The sequence below is a fragment of the Lepus europaeus genome, chromosome 5, assembly GCF_033115175.1.
Source record: "Lepus europaeus isolate LE1 chromosome 5, mLepTim1.pri, whole genome shotgun sequence".
NCBI classification, from domain to species: Eukaryota; Metazoa; Chordata; class Mammalia; order Lagomorpha; family Leporidae; genus Lepus; species Lepus europaeus.
In genome coordinates this window covers 18,255,992-18,279,089 of record NC_084831.1, presented here as the reverse complement: position 1 = coordinate 18,279,089, position 23,098 = coordinate 18,255,992, and the positions used below count along the sequence as shown (strand labels likewise).

The following is a 23,098-nucleotide window of genomic DNA, read 5'->3' as shown; positions in this document are numbered from 1 at the left end:
TTGTTCCTCAACCTTGCAGCTCTACATCCAGCCAAATTCCATTATGCCTAATGATTTGTAGGTTACTTGAATTTTATTCACACTTACACACACACCTGCAGAGAAGTCTTCCAGTCGCATCTCTTCCACTCTTTTTTATCGTTGTGGCTAGGATGTCTCTCAGAGCAGCTGTGGAGGGGGTAAGCCTGTCTCACCCGCCCTCCTGGACACAGCGATGGCACTGCTGTAGGTTCTTGGTAGAAATCTTTCTCTGTTTTTGTTAAGTCTGTTCTTAAAGTTAACCTCTGGTCCTATTTTGCTAAGAATGAGCATCGTGAGAGTTTTTATCAATTTGTTTTCTGTACCTGTTAAGGCGATCACATGATTTTCCCTTTGGTCTGTGAAATGTGCTGACTCATTCACTCACAGGAAAAAAGCAGTCTCAAATAAGACACTTTCAGCTCAAGTTATTTATTTTTTTAAGGGGGAAACAGAATCCTTTATGATAATGAAAATATACTTTATTTTTTAATACAATAGCTGCCAGCAATATACTGGTGTTGATGTTCCAAAGACAGAAGAGGGAAAACAACAGCATTTGACAGTAAGCTTTCCTCTGCCTGTTTGATAAATTCTAAAGAAAATATTCTAATTCTGTTCAACATTAGAGGTTGGGAGTGAAAATTTTTTTCCATGATAAAAATATAAGTTGGTGGCTCCAACCTTGCTCGTTTGTAGAGAATGGCACTTGAATGCTTTCTCTTCTCTGAAGTAAATACTGATTACAAATAACCAGTGTAAGAAGATGGTGAATTAATAAACTGGATGAAATGCGTATCAAAATGCTTATGAAAAAATAACTTGTATTTCCTCGCATTTTTACTTAGTAAATATTTTCTAAAGGAATTATTTTAATGCACAGAAATGAAAGCTATCTACAACTCTGGAGAGACTGAAAACTTCCCAGAAGTAAAGATGCCTACGCTCTACAGCTAATGCACTTATTGTAAGGATAAATGTCATAGATCTCTTAATCGTATACAGACTGCTCAAGGCTTTAAAGACAATTTGTGAAAGCTAAAGTTACCAAGAAATAAAATCTTAAAATTGTATTTGAATATTTAGCTGCATCTACATTTAAAAAAAAGAAGTTCTATCAACTGGAAGAGTACAGAGTGTCCCAACTGCTATACAAAGACATTTCAGAATCCCCTAAAAACAGTGCGCCCCCTCCACGTAGACCCTACCTCCCCGCTGAGGCCTAACCGGGTAGGGGTCAGTCCTGGGCAGCTGGTTAGTTGCAGACATCAAATCCAGGCCAGTTCCAATTCGTCAGCCCACACCTTACAAGAATTGCCATGGAAACTTTTACATCCCAAACCTCTTAAGATTCTAGGTTACGATCTTTCTAGAGACACATCAGTCTTTTTAGTAGCTTTGTCCATTTGCCAGTCATTCATTTGACTAACTTCCCAGATAAAGCCTTAAAGAGAAAAATAAATCTGTCTTCACCAAAATCTTAAGATTTGGCGTCCTTGAACACTCGCAGAGAGGCAGCCACACGTGACCATTGGATACACAAAAACCAAGGGTGAGAGGCAGGACCGCCACACCGGGCTCAGGCTCTCCCGGGGGAACACGGCGCCGCCAGCCGCCGCCCACCGACACTGCCGATGGCCCTTCTTTCAACTGTTTCTCATACCCAAGACTCCGAGGCAGCGTCCGGCAGTGCCGGGGGCCCTGGGTGCGGGCCGCGGCCACGGAAGGTCTCGTGAACAACAGCACAGTGGTCCTTCCGGGAACCAGGCCGAGCCTCGGCCATGGCTCCCTGCACACGCGTGCTGGAGCTCGGGATTTGCACTGAGAAAGGGAAGGGTGCTCCCCAGCCGGCCTGCCCGCCACGGCCCTTCCTCGCGGTCTGTGGGAGCTCAGTTACTGCCGGCTCACCGCAGGCTGGGGCTCTGCAGCCCCGGCTTCCAGAATTGGCTGGCGCGGCCTCTTAAAGCAGTGAACTTTCCAAAAGAAAACCCGGTGAGGAAATAGCACGTCTTCCACAAGTTGGATACAAAAATGACCCAAGGCCTACAGCAGTCGCGACCACAGTCTTAGGAGTAGTCTATCTTGGAAAAAAAAAAATTAATAAATACATAGTACATAGTAACTTTTATTTTCACCAAGTTCAATTTCCCTGTTAGAGCACAAATAATTCATGGCTTAGGACTTCAATTAGGACTTCAATTTCTAAAAAACAAAACATGCTGACCATGATTCCCCACGTGGCTGTAGACAAATCTAACTCAAGGAAGTGCTAATTGAGATTCAGCCAGGCTGCAGAAAACACACACCGTGACGACTCCAATGTAGCCCAAAAGGGCGGCCAGCCCTCCATGCACAACCTGACGGGGACGGGACGGGACGGGACGGGACGGGATGGGAAACACGATCACCTGTGTTGAGCTTGCTGGTGCGGGGGAGAGATTACACATTTTCTCACCATGGACATTACATACACTTTAGAAACCAAATTCACTTGAGATTTTGCCAAACCCACCTTACGCTCTTTGGTTAATTTCTCTAAGTGTTAATTAAGTTTTACATGGCTAATCGTTGTGCTGCCATAGCTAAACCGACTGAGCGGCAGTTTATGTAGTGTTGTCCCAAAGATCTAGCAACGAAAGGGTCTGGGCGCTTCCCTAAGCAGCAGCTCTTAACAGCAGAGTGAGCACGGATGTTCGGAGCGGGCAGAAGAGGCAGCGTGGTCACAGCGGCTCGGGGCTCCAGGGCTCCTCTGCAAGGACAAAGCCTGGAGGTCTAGAAGTCCCACCCTGCTCCCCAGACTCTGAGCCTCTCTGCCTGGGCAGAAGGCAGGGAAACCCACCAAGCCGGGCAGCACGGTCTGCAGGCGCTCTCCCTGACAGCCATTTCTCCTGGTGTGCGTGCAGGAGAGGCCATTTCTGATACAGTAGCGACCCTTTCATATGCTCTTACTAAATATCACAAAATTTCCCCAAACACATCACCATTCCTTGTACCACGCATTCATCACGCACCAGCTGGGGCCGCGATGTTTCATGGTTCAGGGAACCTGCATTGCAGAAGTCCTGCCAGCTACACTCGGTGAGTGGCCATGGCGGCGAGGGCTCCCTGCCCAAGACAGTGTGCTGGCCGGCGGAGTGTCTCCAAGTCAGGGGTGGGGGGTGGGGCTTCCAAATAATACTGCTCAGGAGTGTATGCTTTAGATAACTACTACACCTTGCCTAGCCTTGATCCTAATTTTGAATAACGGCAATGTTCATGCAAAATACAACGTCTACTTTACAGAAGAGGAGCAGTCTGTTAGGAGAAGCATGTTCTTAGGGGGAGATCTGAAGGCATCTCTTGCGTAAGTGCTGTCTCACTTGGCGAGTCTCTTGGCGACGTCACTATATGCTATTTCCACCTCCTTGTCGCTGGGACAGGTGTTGGTGAACTCGTCCCTGCTGTACGCGTTGGTCAGGTATCTCCAGATGCCGGTCATTCCTTTGGGGATGTCAAAGTTGCGATATTTTTTGGCCACCACCTGAAAAGCCAAGAGATCTGAAGTTAACAGGTTTACTGTCCGGGTCTTGTAGACCCGACACCTCTCTGATTATTAGCTCAAATGATCAAGCTGTGACCCTTTGACACTGCTCTGTTTGGAAAGAAGTCGCTTTTTAGTAACAACCCAGACTGAAGCTACGTACCAGAAACTCAGAAGTGCGACAGGCCCTGCAAAAGCCTGCCCGGGACCTCCAGAGAGAAGTGAAGTGAAATGATTGGATAAACGCATGTTACAACGCGCACGCTGCTCAGACCTCTGTTCTCCTTTTCTTAGATTGTTACTGCTCAACTATTGCTCATTTCTGTTCTAGTTAGCGAAGTGCCTGGCCCATGACCTCACAAAGTGCCTGACCCCGACCAGAGAGAGATGGCCCACAGGACAGAAGTTGACAATGTGAGTCACGGTAGCAAACTCCAATTCAAAGTTATCTACTGCAGTTTTAAATTTTTATGCAGTCACAGAAAAATTTGTTCATTTAACTAACCTTAGCATTTTCCAACTAGACAGGCTTATTAGCATTAAGGTAGCCTAGTCTGGAGGTTCCTGGTGAGTTCAGAGGAAGCAGATATAACCCAGGCCTCACGGCAACACCCACAACTCCCGCATGCCCACCTTGACAATGTGCAGCTTGGGCAGCAGGTTGCAGTCGGCCAAGGTCATTTCATTGCCATCAAGAAATTTACGTGTGGAGAACTTGATGTCTTCCATGCTGTTCTCATCAATTTCATCGGGGAGCGGGGAGTTCAGGTACTCATCCAGCTTCTGCAGGGTTTTCAGGAGACCCCTCTCCAGCGCTGGGGAAAGAGAACAAAGTGGGTGCTGTAAGAAGGCGGGTGAGGGCAACTCACAGCAAAGGCACCACTCGTTCAGTCGCTGCTCCCCAAATGCCGGCCCTACGCCAGGCACTCAGAGCTGAGACCCCCAAGGTTCCAGCTCTCCTAGAGCCTGCACACACGGCGTAAGAGATGAGAACAAACATACAAATAAGCACGAAGACTTCAGAGAGTGGGGAGAGCTTGTTTATAACTAAACGCCCTGGGAGCAGGAATTGAGCCTCGTGGTTAGGATGTCTGTGTCGAGAGGGTGGATGTTTCGGTGCTTGGGACACCCACACCCCATAGCACAGTGCTTGGTGTGAGTCCAGCTCTGCCTCCAATACAGCTCCCTGCTAACACACCCTGGAAGGCAGCGGGTGATGGCTCAAATAGTTGGGTTCCTGCCTCCCACATGGGCTACCCAGATGGGGCTCCTGGCTCCTGGCTTTGCATGAGATTGGCCTGGCCCAGCCCTGGCCACTGCAGGCATTTGGAGAGTGAACCAGCAGATGAAGATGTGTCTGGCTCTGTATCTTTCTGCTTTTCAAATAAAACAATAATTTCTTTTAAAAGATGTATTTATCTGAAAGTCAGAGTCACAGAGACAGAGAGAAATAGAGACAGGGTTGGCGGCCCTTAGCACAGAGGGACTGGGGATGCTATTCCACCTGCTGTTTCATTCCCCAAATAACTGCGACCACTGGGGCTGGGCCAGGCCAAAGCCAGGAGCCTGGAAGTCCACCTGGGTTTCCCACGTGGGTGATCCAAGTTCTTGGGCCATGTTGGGCTGCTTTCCCAGGCTTATTAGCAGAGAACCGGATTGGACGTGGAACATCCAGGACTCAAATCAGTGCCCATATGGGAGTTGTAGGTGGTGGCTTAACTTGCTATGCCAACATTGGCTCCAACAACAAATTTTTTTTAAAAAATTATACTTGTTTCTCACATGGGAGCACCTAGGTTTGATTCCAAGCTCTGGTTTCTGACTCCAGCGTCCTGATAAACAGACCCTGGGAGGCAGCGGTGAAGGCTCGGATGACTGGGTCCCTCCCACCCACATGGGAGACCTGCATTGCATCCCCAGCTCCTGGCTTTGGCTCTGGCCCTGGCCCAGCCCGGCTGATGCAGGCACCTGCAGGGTGAGAACTCTGTGGTCAACCTCTCAGACAAAGTAACTAAATGCCTCACACATGAATATGCTCCTGGCCCAAGACAGCCAATATCTAATCTGCAAAACGGGAACGGCAAACCCATTTATTCGAACCCAGGGAGGGAAATCTTGCAGACAGAGATTATCGCCTTCAACCGCCCAGCAATGTTAGGTTTATCACAGGACATGTGTTAAGAAGCACCAGCACTATGTGTGGGCAATGCACAGACAGGTACAGACAATGCAAGCAGGGGCTGAGGTTCTTACCACACACAAGAAGCCAGGACCACCTCTTAGAAACCCAGAGGTTAGATGACAGAGTGCAATCTACAATACTCTAGTCAAACAGATGAAGACGCTATGATTGTCACAATTCAGGGAGAAGTGGGACAGAGCCACCCACTATATATCTGGGAAGTCAGGGTTGGCAGCCCTTAGCACAGAGGGCTGGGGATGCTATCAGAAAGGAAGAGGGAACAACAGAGAGATCTTCGATGATCTCTTTTCAGACGTGAGCTCCAATGCCCCTCCCCCTCCCTCTCAGAATGCATGAACTCATTCTGGCCATCACAGTACTTGGTCATGAGGCGGCACCTGGTCACACAGATCTATAAAGCTACAAGGCTGAGTAAAGCTAGGTCCTTAAGGAAAGAGGTGAAGCTGCACACGGCATGTGTGATATCCCACCAACAATATCATTGTGTCCGAACCCAATACATCATCTTCCAAATGGCTCCCGCCCACTCATGCCCTGGTCCCTTCATGGCAGGCCCGGCATTAGATGGCATGGCAAGTAAAGCCGCCCCTGCAGCGCCAGCATCCCATATGGACACCGGTTGGAGTCCCGTCTGCTCCACTTCCGATCCTGCTCCCTGATAATGTGCCTGGCAAAGCAGAAGATGGCCCAAAAGCTTGGGCTCCTTGCACCCATGTAGGAGACCTGGAAGAAGCTCCTGGCTCCTGGCTTCAGGTCGGCTCAGCACCAGCCATGATAGCCATTTGGGGAGTTAATCAACGGATGGAAGATCTCTCTCCCTCTGTAACTCTGCCATCCAAATAAATACAATAAATCTATTTTTTAAAAAAAAAGGAAAGAAAGAAAAAAAGGAGATCTGGATATCTTAGAATTAGACTTATTGTAAATACTTGTGAGCCAAATGGTGAGTTTCAGAGGCTCACAGAAAAGACAGTAAAAAACAGTTGACTGCAGATATACATGTGAATTTGAGGCTGCAAATAGAAATATCACATCTTGAAGCAAAGATAAAGAATTTTTTAAAGAATTCTTTTATTTATTTGAAAGGCAGAGTGACAAAAAAGGGAGAGACACCGAGAAAAAGAGATCTTCCATCTGCTGGTTCACTCACCCAAATGGCCAGGGCTAAGCCAGGAGCCTGGAACTCCATCCAGGTCTCGACCTATGTGGGTGGCAGGGGCCAAGCACTTGGGCCATCTTCACTGCCCTCCTAGAAAGGGAGGTGCTGGACCAGAAGTGGAGCGGCCAGGACTCGAACCGGCACCCTTACTGGATGCCGGCACTGCAGGCCACGGTGACTGCCCCCGACTCTTGTTTTTAAGGTAAAATATTAACTTGCTTTCCTGCTTACACCATGTCTTCTTTGAAGGCAGAGTCTGTGCCTTGTGCTTCTACGGTATCCCTTAATCCTCACCAAACTGACCGAAGCACATACTAGACACCTGGTCAACACTTGCCCTAACTCAACACCTTGAAAATAAAAATTTGAGGTTTCTTAAAATGTATTAGGAAGGTTCGAAGCAAATGTAGGTGAGAGTGTAAACTAGACACTAGTCAGAGAAGTGAAAAAATCTGCACTTGACTATTGATCTTTGTGGGAAGATGGGAACAAGGTAAGCGCTGCTTATTGCTATAAAACACAGTCTCCTTTGTAACAAAGAATTGGTAATATTTTTACATAATTAAAGACCAAGCATATTGGAATGTGTGACAGGTGATAAAATGTCACCCCAGTCATAGCCAGGATTAAGCTATTTCTTAGAGAAGAGATAAACAGTTCAGGATGCTGGAACCGACTCAAATAAAGCTGAGCAAGAACACTACCATTAGAGCTGGGAGAACGCAGGTATTAGTGCCATGTACAAACAAGAAACAACAGGCATAACCTCTGATTGATGACATGCGAGCTGGCAACAATGCGCACCATTAACGTACAAGCTTTACTCTCCCGTCAACAAGAGACAGCAATGGGAGAAGCAGCTGGGGGAGCAAGGGGTTCAGGACGTGACAAAAGGCTGCTCGTGGTGGCACCTCTAAAGGAGACAGTGGAATCGCAAGTTTTTTTTTTTAAAGGGAAAGAGTTTATTGGGGGAACAGACTGGAGGGAAGGGGCGAAGAAGGCAAAGAGGGAGGGGGGAGAGAGAGAGAGATTTTTTTAACAAGCAACTTGAAGACTCAGTATGCTTCCCACAGAAGGCAGTGGATACGGAATAAATACGTATTGGAATACAAGGACCGTCCTCGGCTCAGGCCACAGCGAGCAGAAGCAAGGTCTACAGGGATGCCAGCCGCCCCCACTGAACGCGGTCGTGTTTCACAGGCGCTTCAGAGGTACTGCAAGTTTGGCAAGTTTACGATCCTGGACTTACTTTGAATGCTTTTTCCTGAAGTGCTTCTCAAATGTTTAATATGAAAATAAAATATCCAAGTTTATAAGGTTTATAATATACAATGCTTATATTTCTAGATGCAAGGCATCCATGAAAATTAAGAGGCTAGTACCACATTGCAATTCTGCTCTTTGTATGATTCTGAACTTCACAAAGCACTTACAACCAACTTAAATTGCTGTATCTAACTGAAACGTGAGTGATTTTTCAGTCACGTGAGAATGTCAGAACAGCGGGCTGGCATAGTGGGGTAGCAGGCTAAGCCACTGCCTGTGATGCTGGCATCTCACGTGGGCGTCGGTTCATGACCTAACTGCTCCATTTCCAACCCAGCTCCCTGCTAATACACCAGGAAATCAGCAGAGGATGGCCCAAGCCTTTGGGGCCCTGCACCTGTGTGGGAGATCCATAGGAAGCTGTTGGCTCCCGGCTTCAGCCTGGCCCAGCCTAGTCATTGCAGCCATTTGGGGAGTGAACCAACAGATGGAAGATCAATCTCTCTCTCTCTCTAACTCTGCTTTTCAAAGAAATAAATAAAGCTTAAAAAAAAAAGAATATATTAATGAAAACAATTATGTCGATACAATTTTTAGGTATCAACGTAAGAAACAAATAAGCAAAAACAGGTAGCAAGAGGTATTAAACAGCACCACTCAATAAACACAATAAAATGTTAAAAAGTAATGAATCTCAAAGGAATGTGTGAAGCCAAGGACAATGTCACTATTAACCACTAGTCGGCAGTAGTAGGCCATCAAAAACAAGCTGTCTTGTAATTATTAAGGAGTACTGCTATTCTCCAATACCCCTAGGGGTAGTAACACTGATATCTCTAACAAGGTATTTCAAAAGCTCTCAAAAAGAATACAAGTACAATAGAGGCCATATAATCAGGTAAAACCATATTACAGTAAGTTCTTGTCAGTGAAACTACAGCAAAATTTTAAAAATTAACAAACCCCATGGTCAGAAGCGTGGGGAAATAAATATTTTGATGTTAGTGGGAATACAAACTAGTGTGCAGTCTTGGAGAACAATCTGGCTAGACAGAGTGGAATTCAAAATTCAGAAACCTTTGGAGCTATCTGGAATCTAACTCAAGGGCATTCAGTTGGCAGCACTGTTGGTTAACGTGAAAAACTGGACACAATCTGATGTCTACCAGCAGGGAAACGGTTAAATAAAAACCCATATTACAGAATGCTAAGTAGCATTTAAAATCAGACCGTTATTTTGACATGGAAGGATTTCTGTCACATAAGTGAAAAACACGCCTCCACGGTGTGATATACACATGGATACACACATAAGCTGTTAACAAAAGCACACAGAACAGAAGTGCAGACCACACTGGTGTGGAGAGGTCGTGTAAGGTCAGCTTGAGGAGGAACACTGAGATTTTTGTTACATTTATTTTTCTTTTAAGATTTACTTGAAAGGCAGAGTTACACACACACACACACAATTAAGAGGGGGGTGGAGAGAAGGAGAGATAGAGAGAGAGGTCTTCCATCCACTGGTTTACTCTCTAAAAGGCCCCACTGGCCCAGGATGGACCAGGCCAGAGCCAGAAGCCAGGAGCCAGTAGCTTCCTCCAGGTCTCTGATGCAGATGTAGGGGCCCAAGGACTTGGCCATCTTCCATTGCTTTCCCAGGCTCAGAAGAGGGGAGTTGGGTCAGAAGCAGAACAGCCAGCACTCAAACCAGTGCTCAAATGGGATGCTGGCACTGCAGACAGTGTTCAACCCACTGTGCCATAGCACCGACCCCCTACATTTATTTTTATACTCAACTTCTTCAGTAAGTACACATTACTCTATTACTTGCATGATTTCAATAAATAAAATTCAAGACAGAAAATATCAAAGGTAACATAGATGTCTGTGTTGTTGAAAAAAATACAAATTACAATGAAGATTATTTTAAAATGCTGAGCCTTTACATGTTTTCTTTTCTTTTTTTTTTTTTTTAAGATTTATTCATTTGAAAGGCAGAGTTACAGAGAAGCAGAGGCAGAGAGAGAGAGAGAGAGAGAGAGAGAGAGAGAGAGAGGTCTTCCATCTGCTGGTTCACTCCCCAGTTGGCTGCAACGGAGCTGCGCCGATCCAAAGCCTGGAGCCAGGAGCCAGGAGCTTCTTCTGGGTCTCCCACATGGGTGCATGGGACCAAGGACTTGGGTCATCTTCTACTGCTCTCCCAGGCCACAGTAGAGAGCAGGATGGTAAGTGGAGCAGCCGGGTCTCGAACTGGTGCCCACATGGGATGCCGGCGCTGCAGGTGGAAGCTTTACCTGCTATGCCACAGCGCTGGCCCCTATATGGGTTTCAATAAAGGGTAACATTGCACAAATTACGTGTAAAGGTCAGATTACACCTCCACAGAAAGTGTGGTTAAATACACAAGGCAGCTCATCATCCTTCCCCTGACTCCCAACACTTTCTAAGGGAAAGCCAGAGAGCAGGGGGACAATGAGAGAGACAGACAGAGAAAGGGGGTGGGGATGGGAAAAGCATCTTGAATAAAAAGGAACAAATCACAACTTCTGGATTCCCTGCCTCCATTTAAAGACAGGAATGTGAACATTATGAAACATGCCTCCGGACGTATTACGGCAGATTTCAATACCATAAATAACACTATGCTAGTTCAGTCTGGGAGCTTTAGTAAGTTATGTAAATTAATGTGTGAGACAGGTCATACCAAAGCCATCCCCACAAAAGGAATTACCCATTGCTTTCTCTTCTAAGGTTTAAAAGGTCAAGCCTCCACCTGCAGCATCAGCATCCCATATGGATGCCAGTTCGAGACCCGGCTGCTCCACTTCCAACCCAGCTAATGCACCTGAGAAAGCAGCAGAGGATGGCAAAAGTGCTTGGACCCCTGTACCCACATGGGAGACCTGGAAGAAGCTCTGAGCTTCTGGCTTCAGCTTAACCCAGCCCCAGCCATTGTAGCCATTTGGAGAGTAAACCAGAGGATGGAATATCTGTCTGTGTGTCTCTCCTCCTAACTCTATCAAATAAATAAAAAATCCTAAAAAAATAAAAAAGATACAAACTTTCACCCCCAATCAACCTAGACATGTTAACAAGCAAAAAAAAAAACAAAGCAAAACAAAACAAAAAAACACCCAAAACCCTCTCTCTCACTCTCCCCCCCTTTTTCCAATTTTCCCCCTTATTGTAGTCTTTAAACCTTATTTGTTCATCCTGTACTCCAGTCTAAGCACTGGCCCTTCACTGGCCCAAAACCAGCCTCTAGGCATCTAACTCCTTACTTGGACTCTGATCCTAAAAAGATCTCAAAACTATGCAGATATACTGGATTTGGTAAAACACTTAACAGCCTGGCAAAACTAATCAAAGATTCCTTGGTTCCGATTACCAGGTAAAATGACAAACCCGCCTGTGTGTGAATTGCCACATTGTGTAGGTCTGGGAGGAGGAGCTCTCATTCCCTAGGTGTGCTGAGGGCACTGATCCCACTCCGCCGGTGGGAGACCCACCACAGGCACGAGTAGAGGAGCCCCAGGACTTCAGAGCCACCTGGAATCATGTTTCCTAAAGTCTAGCACCAGCGACAGGGCCCATGGAGGGCCGTTGCTTGGCAACTGGAAGTCTTATTTACCAATAGGTAATTGAATAGAAAGCCTCCCAAGTTATGCACCACGTGATCCGTGGTGCTGTTTGTTCTTAGTGCTGAGGACAGTAAGCGTAGGTGGCCACTTAAGACAGTAACAAATTGATAGGAAAATAAAACACAAAGTTATACTTAAGTGAGTCATTTTCTCCCTTTTTTTCTACCCACCCCCCTACCGCTGGCCCCCAAAGCAAAAGCAAACACATTCTCTTTCCCACTAAGAAATTCAACCACCCTCCAGCTCCCAAAATAAAAGCGTTTTAACGTTAGCTAAGAGAGGTCGAAGACTCGTGCAGCAAGAGCACAGGGTATAAAAGGCTAGAACAGAAAAGACACCGTCTGTGGCAACAAGGGGCTCCAGTACAACCCCCTACTCAATGCACACACTGCTGAGCCGGAAACATCTGTCGGGAGAAAGGCCAATCACTACAGAAGATTGCTTCCGAACCCCGGCAGCTCCGGAGCACGTTGGTAGCAGACATAATCCAGACCCGGGCTCTAACATTTCCCTTTCCCCTTTCACTGTAGAAAAACATTTCATGCAGTGAATATTATTCCAGAAACCAAGAGCAAAAGATGTTGAGCTTTAATGCTCAATTAAAAACTGCTACAATTTAGTAATAAAATAGCCCAAATAGCCTGGAATTCTGCCTACTGAAGGGAATTAGTGAGTGCTTGACTTTTTTTTTTAAGGTATTTATTGCTGCTTAACCAGCACTGACATTTCTTCCCTTTGGTTTTTATGGTCATTCACTGACATGAACCTCTACCCAAAAGAGCCCCACCCAACCTACCAAACTGTCTAAACTCATGATGAATTCAAGTATTTTAGGAGCTAGCTTTTTGGGTTATTATTGCTACTTTTCAATTACTGAATGGTGTAGTTAAGGTTCATGGAACGGGGCCTCTTTGGAAGAGACTTTCTTTCAAAGTGAAATAACATTAGTGTCCCTTTGTAAAAACAAACAAAAACACCTGCAGCTGTACTACCTAAGCAATCCACTCCATGCAATGTGACTTGAAACTAAAATTCTAGTTTTATGACCCAGACAAATTTGGAAGGCTGGGCAGTCTAGTTACCCTCTGAAAGCAACTCCAAAAAAATTGCCCTTTAAGGGTAATTAGTACCAAAACCCAAAATAAACAACAGGAAAACACCCCACCCAGCTGATGTTAGGCTACTGGTATCCAACAGTAAACAAAAGATTCAGCAAGAGTTTAAATTAGGTAGATCACCCTGTCCCAACCCACCGGAATCCCACAACCCATTGTGTGATGTACCATCCTCGCATAGATTCCTTCGCTGGACTTCTCAAAAGAATATGAAACACTGCCATTCAAGAAACATTTTATTACACACTGACACATCAGGCACTTATACTACTGGCTAGACATACAGGAAAAATAGCAATTTTAGGACTTCCTCCAGTTTATTACCTAATCAACTCTAAAAGAGTTTTTAGCACCAAGGCTCCAAATTATTGATGCCTGGCCTCAGTTCTTCATAATCACCGTCACAACTTTTTATGGCTGTTTGGTTCCCTTCTCCCCTCTCCCGCCCTTCCTCCCACAGTGGTTATTTAATTTTAATTTTAATTTTTTTTTTTTACCTTCATTGGCCTCTGGCCTTGAATTCTTGATGTATGCAGAGAATTTGGCAAAGATGTCCATTCCAGCAGTGTTCGATTCTGGGTGTTTTGGAGAAAGCTTTAAGTACCTAAATAGAAAAGGTGGGAATGGATTATGGACCCTTCAAAGGTGCCTAAGTTCTTTTCATCAAGAGACCAGTGTGCTGGCAGTTCCTCATCACCATGTAGCAGTTTTCACTCGAAGAGCTACCATCATCATTACTCCCCAGGCTGTTTTTCAAGCGTGTTCTCCTTAAGAAACAAGGTCAGCAGGGCCCGTGCTCACCCATTCACAGCTTTGGGAGCAGAAGGGAAGCCGCACTCCACCTCCACCTGAGAGATCAGAGGCTGGAGGAAGAGTCACGTGCTCAGAGACGTGTGCCAGGCCAGCGGGCATCTTGGATGGACTTCTCTCAAGTCCCACTATCCAGGACAACTTTCTGCGACGAGGGAAATGTTCTGTAACTTCATGGGAGCCATTGGGGCATGAGGCTTATGGATTTAAACTAATCACAATGAAATAAAGTTAAATCCTTCCTTCCTTGTTGTACTGGTCACACTCCAGTGCTCAGGAGTCACGAGACAGCACAGCTCTAAAGCCCTCTCAAATAGTGATACCAGGGCTGACACCATGGCGCAGCATCCCATATGGGCACCAGTTCAAGTTCTGGCTGCTCCACTTCTGATCCAGCTCCCTGCTAATGGCCTTGGAAAAGCAGCAGGAGATGGCCCTAGTGCTTGGACCCATTTTCCCACGTAGGAGACTCAGAAGAAGTGCCTGGCTCCTAGCCCTGGCCATTGTGGCCAATGGGGAGTGAACCAACTGAAAGATCTCTCTAGCTCTGCCTTCAAAATAAATCAATCAATCTGGGGCCGGTTCTGTGGCACAGTGGGTTAGAGCCCTGGCCTTAAGTGCCGGCATCCCATATGGGTGCCAGTTCTAGTCCCAGCTGCTCCTCTTCCGATCCAGCTCTCTGCTATGGCCTAGGAAAGCAGTAGAAGATGGCCCAAGTCCTTGGGCCCCTACACCCACGTGGGAGACCCGGAGGAAGCTCCAGGTGCCTGGCTTCCGATTGGCGCAGCTCTGGCTGTTGCAGCCATCTGGAGAGTGAACCAGCGGATAGAAGACCTCTCTCTGTGTCTCTACCTCTCTCTGTAACTCTTTCAAATAAAAAAAAAAAAAATTGAAAAAGGGACTCGGTTTTCCGAAAACTAAGACTTTGGAAAAAATGTTGTGTGAAACAAGTTACTTTAATTTATATATTTAAAGATAGTATCTTCTCAGTTTAACGTTGGGGCCAGAGCTGTGGCCCACTAGGTTAATCCTCCACCTGCGGCGCCGGCATCCCATATGGGCACCAGTTCTAGTCCCGGTTGGGGCACCGGTTCTAGTCCCGGTTGCTCCTCTTCTAGTCCAGCTCTCTGCTGTGGCCCGGGAGTGCAGTGGGGGATGGCCCAAGTGCTTGGGCCCTGCACCTGCATGGGAGACCAGGAGGAAGCACCTGGCTCCTGGCTTCAGATCGGCGCAGCACCGGCCATGGTGGCCATTTGGGGAGTGAACCATCAGAAGGAAGACCTCTCTCTCTCTCACTGTCTATAACTCTATCTGTCAAATAAATAAATCTTTAAAAAAAAAAAAAAAGTGAAGGTGAGATAGTTTTTAAAAGAAATTTAGTTAAGTTGCAAGCCGTGTTTGTTTAGTTTTTTCATATTCACGTTCTTTCTGTTTGCTATTTCAAACTCAGGCAGAGAAATATGGTCTAAAAATTGAGCACAGGCCGGCGCCGCGGCTCAATAGGCTAATCCTCCGCCTGCGGCATTGGCACACTGGGTTCTAGTCCCGGTCGGGGCGCCGGATTCTGTCCCGGTTGCCCCTCTTCCAGGCCAGCTCTCTGCTATGGCCTGGGAGTGCAGTGGAGGATGGTCCAAGTGCTTGGGCCCTGCACCCCATGGGAGACCAGAAGAAGCACCTGGCTCCTAGCTTCGGATCAGCGTGGTGCACCAGCTGCAGCGTGCCAGCCGCGCCGGCCATTGGAGGGTAAACCAACGGCAAAAGGAAGACCTTTCTCTCTCTCTCTCTCTCACTGTCCACTCTGCCTGTTTAAAAAAAAAAAAAAATGCACACAGTACCATACTGGGAAGGAAGATATAAAATATCTATGCTCAAGCTATCCCTCTCACTTTTTTTCTAATTTATTATGTGAGAGGCAAAGAGATAAACAGAATTCCCATATACTGGTTCATTCCCCAAATGCCCATAATGGCCTGGCTGGGCCCCAGCCTAGAGCCAGGAACTCAACTCAAGTTTCCTCCGTGGGAGGTGGGAACCCAGTCACTTGAGCCATCACCTCTGTCTCCCAAGGTCCACACTGGCAGGAGGATGGAGCCATAGGGCCAGGTACTAAACCCAGGTACTGCAATATGGGAGTGGTCGTTCTAACCACTAGGCCAAATATGCCTCCCCTACCCATGTTACTTCTTAATAGGTCTACCTAGGTTCCAAATATATCTCAGATTCTATCTTAGAGAGTTTTTTTACAAGCACAATTATTTGCTTGGAGACTTTTTCAATGAGCAATTTTAGAACATTTCACCTGAATTTACAGACATAAGATTTTTTCCCTCCTAATTACAGAAGACTTTTCTCTTCCACTCTTCATCTTTTCCTCCTGCCTGGGCTGACAGTCTCAGGCCCAACACCCTGGATTCTCTTGGTCATCAAAACAAGCAGACTCCACCGTCCAAGCTTCCATGCCTATCATCCAGGCCTTTCACCGACTCCGCCCACACCACACAGGAGACAGTGCAGGGACCAGCAGTGCTCTCCCTCGCATCTGCTTTCCTCCAGCCAACTTTCCACAATTCTTCCTCTCCCCACCACTATTTAGGTGTCCCGACTCTCCCGGGATGTAACCTCAGAATTCTCAAAATAACTTAACAGGCAGACAGGCTTGAATTACAGATCATTTCTGCGTTCGTTATTCACGCACACATCCACTTATAAGCGTTGAGAACGACGTGTCAGGCAATGTGCTGCGGTGTAATGAGGAACAATTGCAGGCACACTTATGAATCTCAACTACAGATCCACCATGATGAACTAAGAGCGACAGGACTAGCAGCAGGACATCCTCACTCGTGCGAAAGTAGAAGCTGTTAAAATTCTCTAAGACAAAACTCAGACGTCTTATCCTTAAGTTTAGAGGTTTTTTTTTTCCACTTTGTTTTCAATTACAGATCAGATTCTCTCTAAAAGTTAAATCCCAAACACCAGTATGTCCAAACTCAGTTGTCAATTTTTTGTACTTGGCCCAAACATTAGCTTTTCATTCACCCATCATTAGCTTTAGCAGTTTGACCAAGCATATTCAAGTACTGTGAACATTCACCTTAACTAACAATTAAGAAAAGTAAGGCATGTAACTCTTACAAGTCTATGTGTTAATGACAGAACAGATGTTAGCAGCCAGAGTGCTGGGTTTTCAGATCAGTTCTTTCTTTCGTATTGCATCACAGACTATTAACAGTAGACCAGCCAAGAACACGTCTATCCTTTTAGGAAAGCTGGCAGGCATTGTCTTTTCTATGTTAATATAAGAAAAAAGGCTGGTTTTATAGAATAGTAAATTATCCTCATGGGTGGTTGTGTGGCATAGCTTGGGACACCCTCATCCCATATCAAAGTACCTGGACTCGAGTCTTAGCTCTGTTCATGATTCCAGCTTCCTGCTAATATCTGCACCCTGGGAGGCAGCAAGTACTTGGGTCCCTGACAGCTTTGTGGGAGACCTGCATTGAGTTCAGGGCTCCTGGTTCTGGCCTGGCCCAACCCTAGCTGTTGCGGGCAATTAGGGGAATCAAGCAGTGGATGAGATCTCTCTCTCTCTCTCTCTCTATTTAAACTACAAATAAATGATCCTCAAATTTTTCACTGTATTTCTTTTAAAGACTTAATAACACTTTGCAAAATTCTCCAAATTTATTTGGCTTCCTTCCCATTCTATCCTTTTATCACTAAGTGAGCCAAGTATTTAGGCTTGCTTCAGTTAAAAATCAAAGTAGTTCCTTCACTCAAGCAAGAATTAAAACATACTTTCCCCAGAGAGAAAAAGAGTGTTCACTTTAAAACCCCAGTTACACACACCAGCAAGTATCTTGATTTAAGCTTTCCATTAAACTTTTCTCTGAAATTTTAAGCAACTGGAGTATACAATTGCCTGTATTGATATTTGTCACGATTAAATCAGGAAGTGTTCACATAAAAACACTCTGTTCTCACTATCACCGAGGGCCAGAGACACAGAAGTGCCAGCTTCCAGCCTGCCAGTTCTCCTCACTCTTCTGCCTTCCCTCCTCACACTATCTGGAAACAAGAACGCTCACAAGCAGGAGCAGCAAGCATCAGACTGTCCTGGGGAAAATCAGCGAGGCGGCGTGCTGTCCCAGGCCGCGCTGGACACAGCAAGGGAAAGGCTGCAGGTGCCACTCCCGGGGCAGCTCCTCTTCCCACTGGTCCTGGAGAAGCAACTCCACAGGACGAGAGCTTATGCTGAGTGACCAGTGTCTCCGGGATGGCTCGCAGAGCCCTCCAAGGGAAAGGCACTCCCACCCAAACACAGTTTCAACAGAGGAAGACAAAAGCTGATCAGAAATCAGACCTCACCTAGGTGTTTCTTTTTTTTAAGGATTCAGGGTCTGACCACCCACCTTCAGTCTCTCTTGCTCATCAGCCAAGGAAACCCTCTGTGGTTTCTCTGCTACCCTCCCTCCAAACTCGAGATAGCTCAGTAATTTTGAATTCACTAAAGCATAACCCCAACGAAAGACTTAAATTTTGCCTCTTTTACAAAAGCCAAACCCCATGAAATGAGGTGGAGAGAACAGAATAAACACAGGCTATTGTGGTCATAGCCGTCTGGTTTCAGGCATCCCAGCCCTGTCACCCTTTACTGTGAAATCTTGGACAAATCATTAGGATTTGCCATCTTCAGTTTCTTCACAAAATTTCGAGGATTAACTGAGAAAATCCGCAAAGCACAGAGCACGGCTCATAATTAGCATTTGAATGTTATGAGCAGAGGCATCTGTAGCAGTGAAACAATCCCTTATTTATAAAGTGAAATTTCAAAACGTTATTTAGAAATTCTTCAAAATATCTACTACAAGGGCTGGCACTGTGGCACAGTGGGTTAAACCTCTGCGTGGAATGCCAGCATCCCATATTGGAGTACTCCTTCAAATCCTGGCTACTGTGTTTCTCCCTCCTCCAGCTCCCTGCTAATCCTCCAGAGAAAGCATTGGATAATGGCCCAAGTGCCTGGGCCCCTACCACCCACATGGGAGGCCCAGATGAAGCTCCTCACTGCTGGCTTCAGCCTGGCCCAGCCCTGGCTATGGCGGTCATTTGGGGAGCGAACCAGTGGATGGAAGATCTGTCTCTCTCTCTCTCTCTGATGCTCTGCCTTTCAAATAGATCCTTAAAAAACAAACAAAATATAAGCTACAACACAAAAACAAGAAACACATCCCTAGAAAGAATTTAGCACACTGTGAGCACTGAAAACCGAGATTTCCAAGTGTTGAAACTAGAAGAAAATAACTTCTCTGCTTACAGAATCTCTATGAATATATTCAAACAAAATGGAACTGATGTTTCCATATAAAAACAAACTGAAAATGTTTACTTCCGAGGCCAATTCAAAGTTGTGATATTTTACAGAGCTGGATACCAAAAATCAGAATATTTTCTTCTTAGCTATTTCTCAAAATACAAATGTATTCCTTCTGAGCAAAATAACCAGACGGAATATGACATACTTAATTTTATCACTGTTGTTGATGAAGGCTAGACAATGAGTAAACGTCCACCTAATTCAAGTGCTATATGAGTGAATGCTACCAGCACAAGGCCTTTGAAAATTTACACATATTTGCAATGATTCATACAGTATGCACTTCAAACAATGTTTTAAAACAAAGCAGTTTCCTGCACAGAAAATGAGTGAGTCACTCCAACACTTCTCTCTAATAAACACCAATGCAATGAGTGACACCTACATGAGAGGAAGACTGCTTTCAATTAATATCTGAGGACAAGCTGGCAGACGGGACAAGCTGACAGCCCTTTCGAATAAAAAGGGATCTAGTAGGTTCTTTCAAAAGCGAATTCCACTTAGCTGAATGCATGCTCATAATAGTCACTGGTGTGTAAACAGCTTTAATTCTTATGTTACAAAAAATCCCAGGTTTTTCTTAATTTTGTATCTTCCTTTTTTAAAGATTTTTGTATTTATTAATTATCTGAAACAATTACAAAGAGAGTTAGAACAGAGAAAGAGAGAGAGGTCTTCCATCGGCTGGTTCACTCCCTGAATGCTGCAATGGCCAGAGCTGAGCTGATGGGAAGCCAGGAGCCAGGAGCTTCTTTCAGGTCTCCTCCATGGGTGCAGGAGCCCAAGCACTTGGGCCACCCTCTGCTATGTTCTCAGGAGCATTAGCAGGGAGCTGGATCTGAAGTGGAGCAGCCAGGACTCAAACTGGCACCAATATGGGATATGGGCACTGCAGGCCAGGGCTTTAAACTGCTGTGCCACAGCACCAGCCCCCAAATCCCAGTTTTGATTTATTGGCATTCTAATTCTATCATGGCCTGGAGGAAAGATTAAGACATAGTTTTATTAAAGTTGGTCTGGAGATGCTTTCCTGGAAATGGAAGGCAAGCTAGGGCTCCTGGTAGAGACAGACACTCGAGGCTCTCAGGATAGCAAGGACGGCAGAGGACAGGCTGTCAGAATTAGCACACAGAGAGAATAAGAGAGTGAATTTTAGGCTCTGCACAAGACTGCTAACCAGAGGGCAACCGTGTTCACAGCAGATGATGGCTGGCTGCAGACATGGGCATTGTGGCTCACGCAGCAGCCTTCCTGCCTGCGCTCCCAGTGCTGCACACGGTGCCCCAGCACTTCCTCAGGAACCCCACAATGAACACCGTCTATTCCAAATGAGTCTTCTGTGTGCATCTGCCAGATGGTACTGAGTGAGCTCAGCTCAAGTGCAGGATCTTCACCAAAGCCTTTCTCAACTCCTCTCACTTTCCCACCCCACTAACACCTTGGCACCAGCCACACCCCACCTGCTCACTGCGAGAAGCCACTGCGCCTTAGCTGTAGTGCTTTGTGGCCCTATAACTGCATCTGAATGAATGGACAAACACCAATTTATATGGCCCAACAGTCCCATTCCTGAGACATTTATCTGGCCATAGGAGGTGAAAGTCAAGGTAGCAAGAAAGGCTCGAGCCAGAGGAAAAGAAACCTATCAGATTTCAGGATAATGAGGTGGAAAAGCCTAAAATAAATCAAGAATGCCTTGAACCTATGCCAAGGTCATAGCATGATGCAAACCCATGTGTCCACAATTTAGGTAACTTCATTATAGCATATGTAGGACCTGGAGGTCAGGAACATCAAGAGTTAAGAATGAAAACTCAGTCCCAGAAATACAGAGAGAAAACAATCGATTCCCTTGCATTGCAGCTTCAGAAAGTTACCTTGAAAATGGACTGAGGAGCCGGCACCACGGCTCACTAGGCTAATCCTCCGCCTGCGGCGCCGGCACCCCGGGTTCTAGTCCCAGTCGGGGCGCCAGATTCTTTCCCAGTTGCCCCTCTTCCAGGCCAGCTCTCTGCTATGGCCTGGGAGTGCAGTGGAGGATGGCCCAAGTGCTTGGGCCCTGCACCCCATGGGAGACCAGGAGAAGCACCTGGCTCTTGCCTTTGGATCAGCGCGATGTGCCGGCTGCAGTGTGCTGGCTGCAGTATGCCGGCCACAGCGGCCATTGGAGGGTGAACCAACGGCAAAAGGAAGACCCTTCTCTCTGTCACTCTCTCTCACTGTCCACTCTGCCTGTCAAAAAAAAGAAAGAAAATGGACTGAGGGGCTGGCATTGTAGCAGGTTAAGCCACCGCCTGCAGCACCAGCATCCCGTATGGGCACTGGTTCCAGTCCTGGCTGCTCGACTTCTGATCCAGCTCCCTGTTAATGCACCTGGGAAAGCAGTGGAGGATGGCCCAAGTGCTTGGGCCCCTGCACCCACATGGGAGACCCAGAGGCAACTCCTGGATCCCTGGCTTTGGCTTGGCCCAACCCCGGCCATTGCAGCCATTTGTGGAGTGCACTAGTGGATGGAAGACCTCTCTCTACCTCTCGCTCTCTCTCTGTAACTCTACCTTTCAAATAAATCAAACAAATCATAAAAAAAAAAATAGACTCAGATCAAATCTCATCACAGCTCACACCAAATTCAGACGGGGTTCATTTGGAACCTGTCTTTCCCTACCCCTTCTCCGTCCTACATGTCTCTTATTTTGAGGTCTGAAACCCACACACAAAAAGAGTTTGCTGACATATCTCACATGTCCCAAACTTGCTTTCATCTCCTACAATACAGCTTAGGCAGATTTCCACATTTCTTAGTATGGCGTATCGGCCCAGCCAGAAGCCAATTCTGACATCTATGTAGCATTCATTTTTAAGTAACTTAGAAGAGAGAGTTCTACGAATTCCAAACTAATTCTGTGAAAATTTAACTTAAGTATAATCAGGACAATGTCTCTAGACAACGGGTCAATATCTCCATGCATATTTTCTTTGATACTCACTTGGGAGGACATAAGACTTCTTCAAGAAATTCCTCAATCTTATTTACATCCGTTTTGACTTCACTGTTGAAAGTTATAAACGGTGGGTGGGTCCCGGGAGCCAAGTTTTGCAGGTCTGCAGGTTTCCTGTTAGGCAAAATAGTAGTCAAAATGAGATCATCTGTTGCTCTAGGAAGGCAATAATATGTGAAATTGAGTGGTTCTAAATTTCAAAGTATATAAAAATGAGCAAAAAATAGCATTTTTCCCACTGAGTGTAACAGCCAACAGTGGGACTCTAGAAAGTAGGCAACCTCCAAAGATACAAACTGCCTGTGCCAACACCTGCCCCTGACGGGGGGCTTTTCAGTCAAAATGTGCTTTGATTTTCAAGGCTGTATCTGTCAGTGGGCAGTCTCTAGGTGAACAAGGCAGAGTCAGGCACAGAATGACAGCAACACAGGAAATCTGAGTGAGGTCTCCCAGCTCCACATCGCTTCAAATCGTGAGGTAAACCTGTAACAGCAGTTACTTTTTTTTTTTTTTAATATTTATTTATTGGGGTCGGTGCTGTGGCTTAGTGTATAAAGCCACCTCCTGCAGTGCAAGCATCCCATGGGGGCACTGGTTCGAGTCCTGGCTGCTCTACTTCCAATCCAGCTCTCCGCTATGGCCTGGGAAAGCAGTGGAAGATGGCCCACCCAGATCCTTGGGCCCCTGTACCCACGTGGGAGACCCACAAGAGGCTCCTGGCTCCAGGCTTCAGATCAGCCCAGTTCCGGCCTTTGAGGCCATCTGGGGAGTGAACCAGCAGATGGAAGATCTCTCTCTCTCTGTCTCTCCATCTCTGCCTCTTTGTAACTACCTTTCAATAAATAGAAGTTTATTTATCTGAAAGGCAGAGTTATACAGAGAGAGAGAGAGAAAGAGAGAGATTATCTTCCACCTGCTGGTTTCACTTCCCAAATGGCCAGGGCTGGGAAAGGCCGAAGCCAGGAAGGAGCCAGGAGCTTTTTTCAGGTC

At 46.2% G+C, this 23,098-nt stretch overlaps 1 protein-coding gene across 1 annotated transcript in view; it reads right to left on the bottom strand.

The window, feature by feature from the left end:
- Positions 1-430: 430 nt before the first annotated feature.
- CLIC4 (chloride intracellular channel 4) overlaps positions 431-23,098 on the bottom strand; it is a 77,667-nt gene continuing 54,999 nt past the window's right edge. Inside the window, exons 3-6 of the mRNA XM_062190651.1 lie at positions 22,097-22,222; positions 13,420-13,526; positions 4,172-4,353; positions 431-3,538 (exon numbers count right to left, since the gene is read on the bottom strand). Of these exons, the coding sequence (XP_062046635.1) occupies positions 3,374-3,538; positions 4,172-4,353; positions 13,420-13,526; positions 22,097-22,222 (580 nt within the window). The 3' untranslated portion in view covers positions 431-3,373. The remainder of the gene's footprint in view (positions 3,539-4,171; positions 4,354-13,419; positions 13,527-22,096; positions 22,223-23,098) is intronic.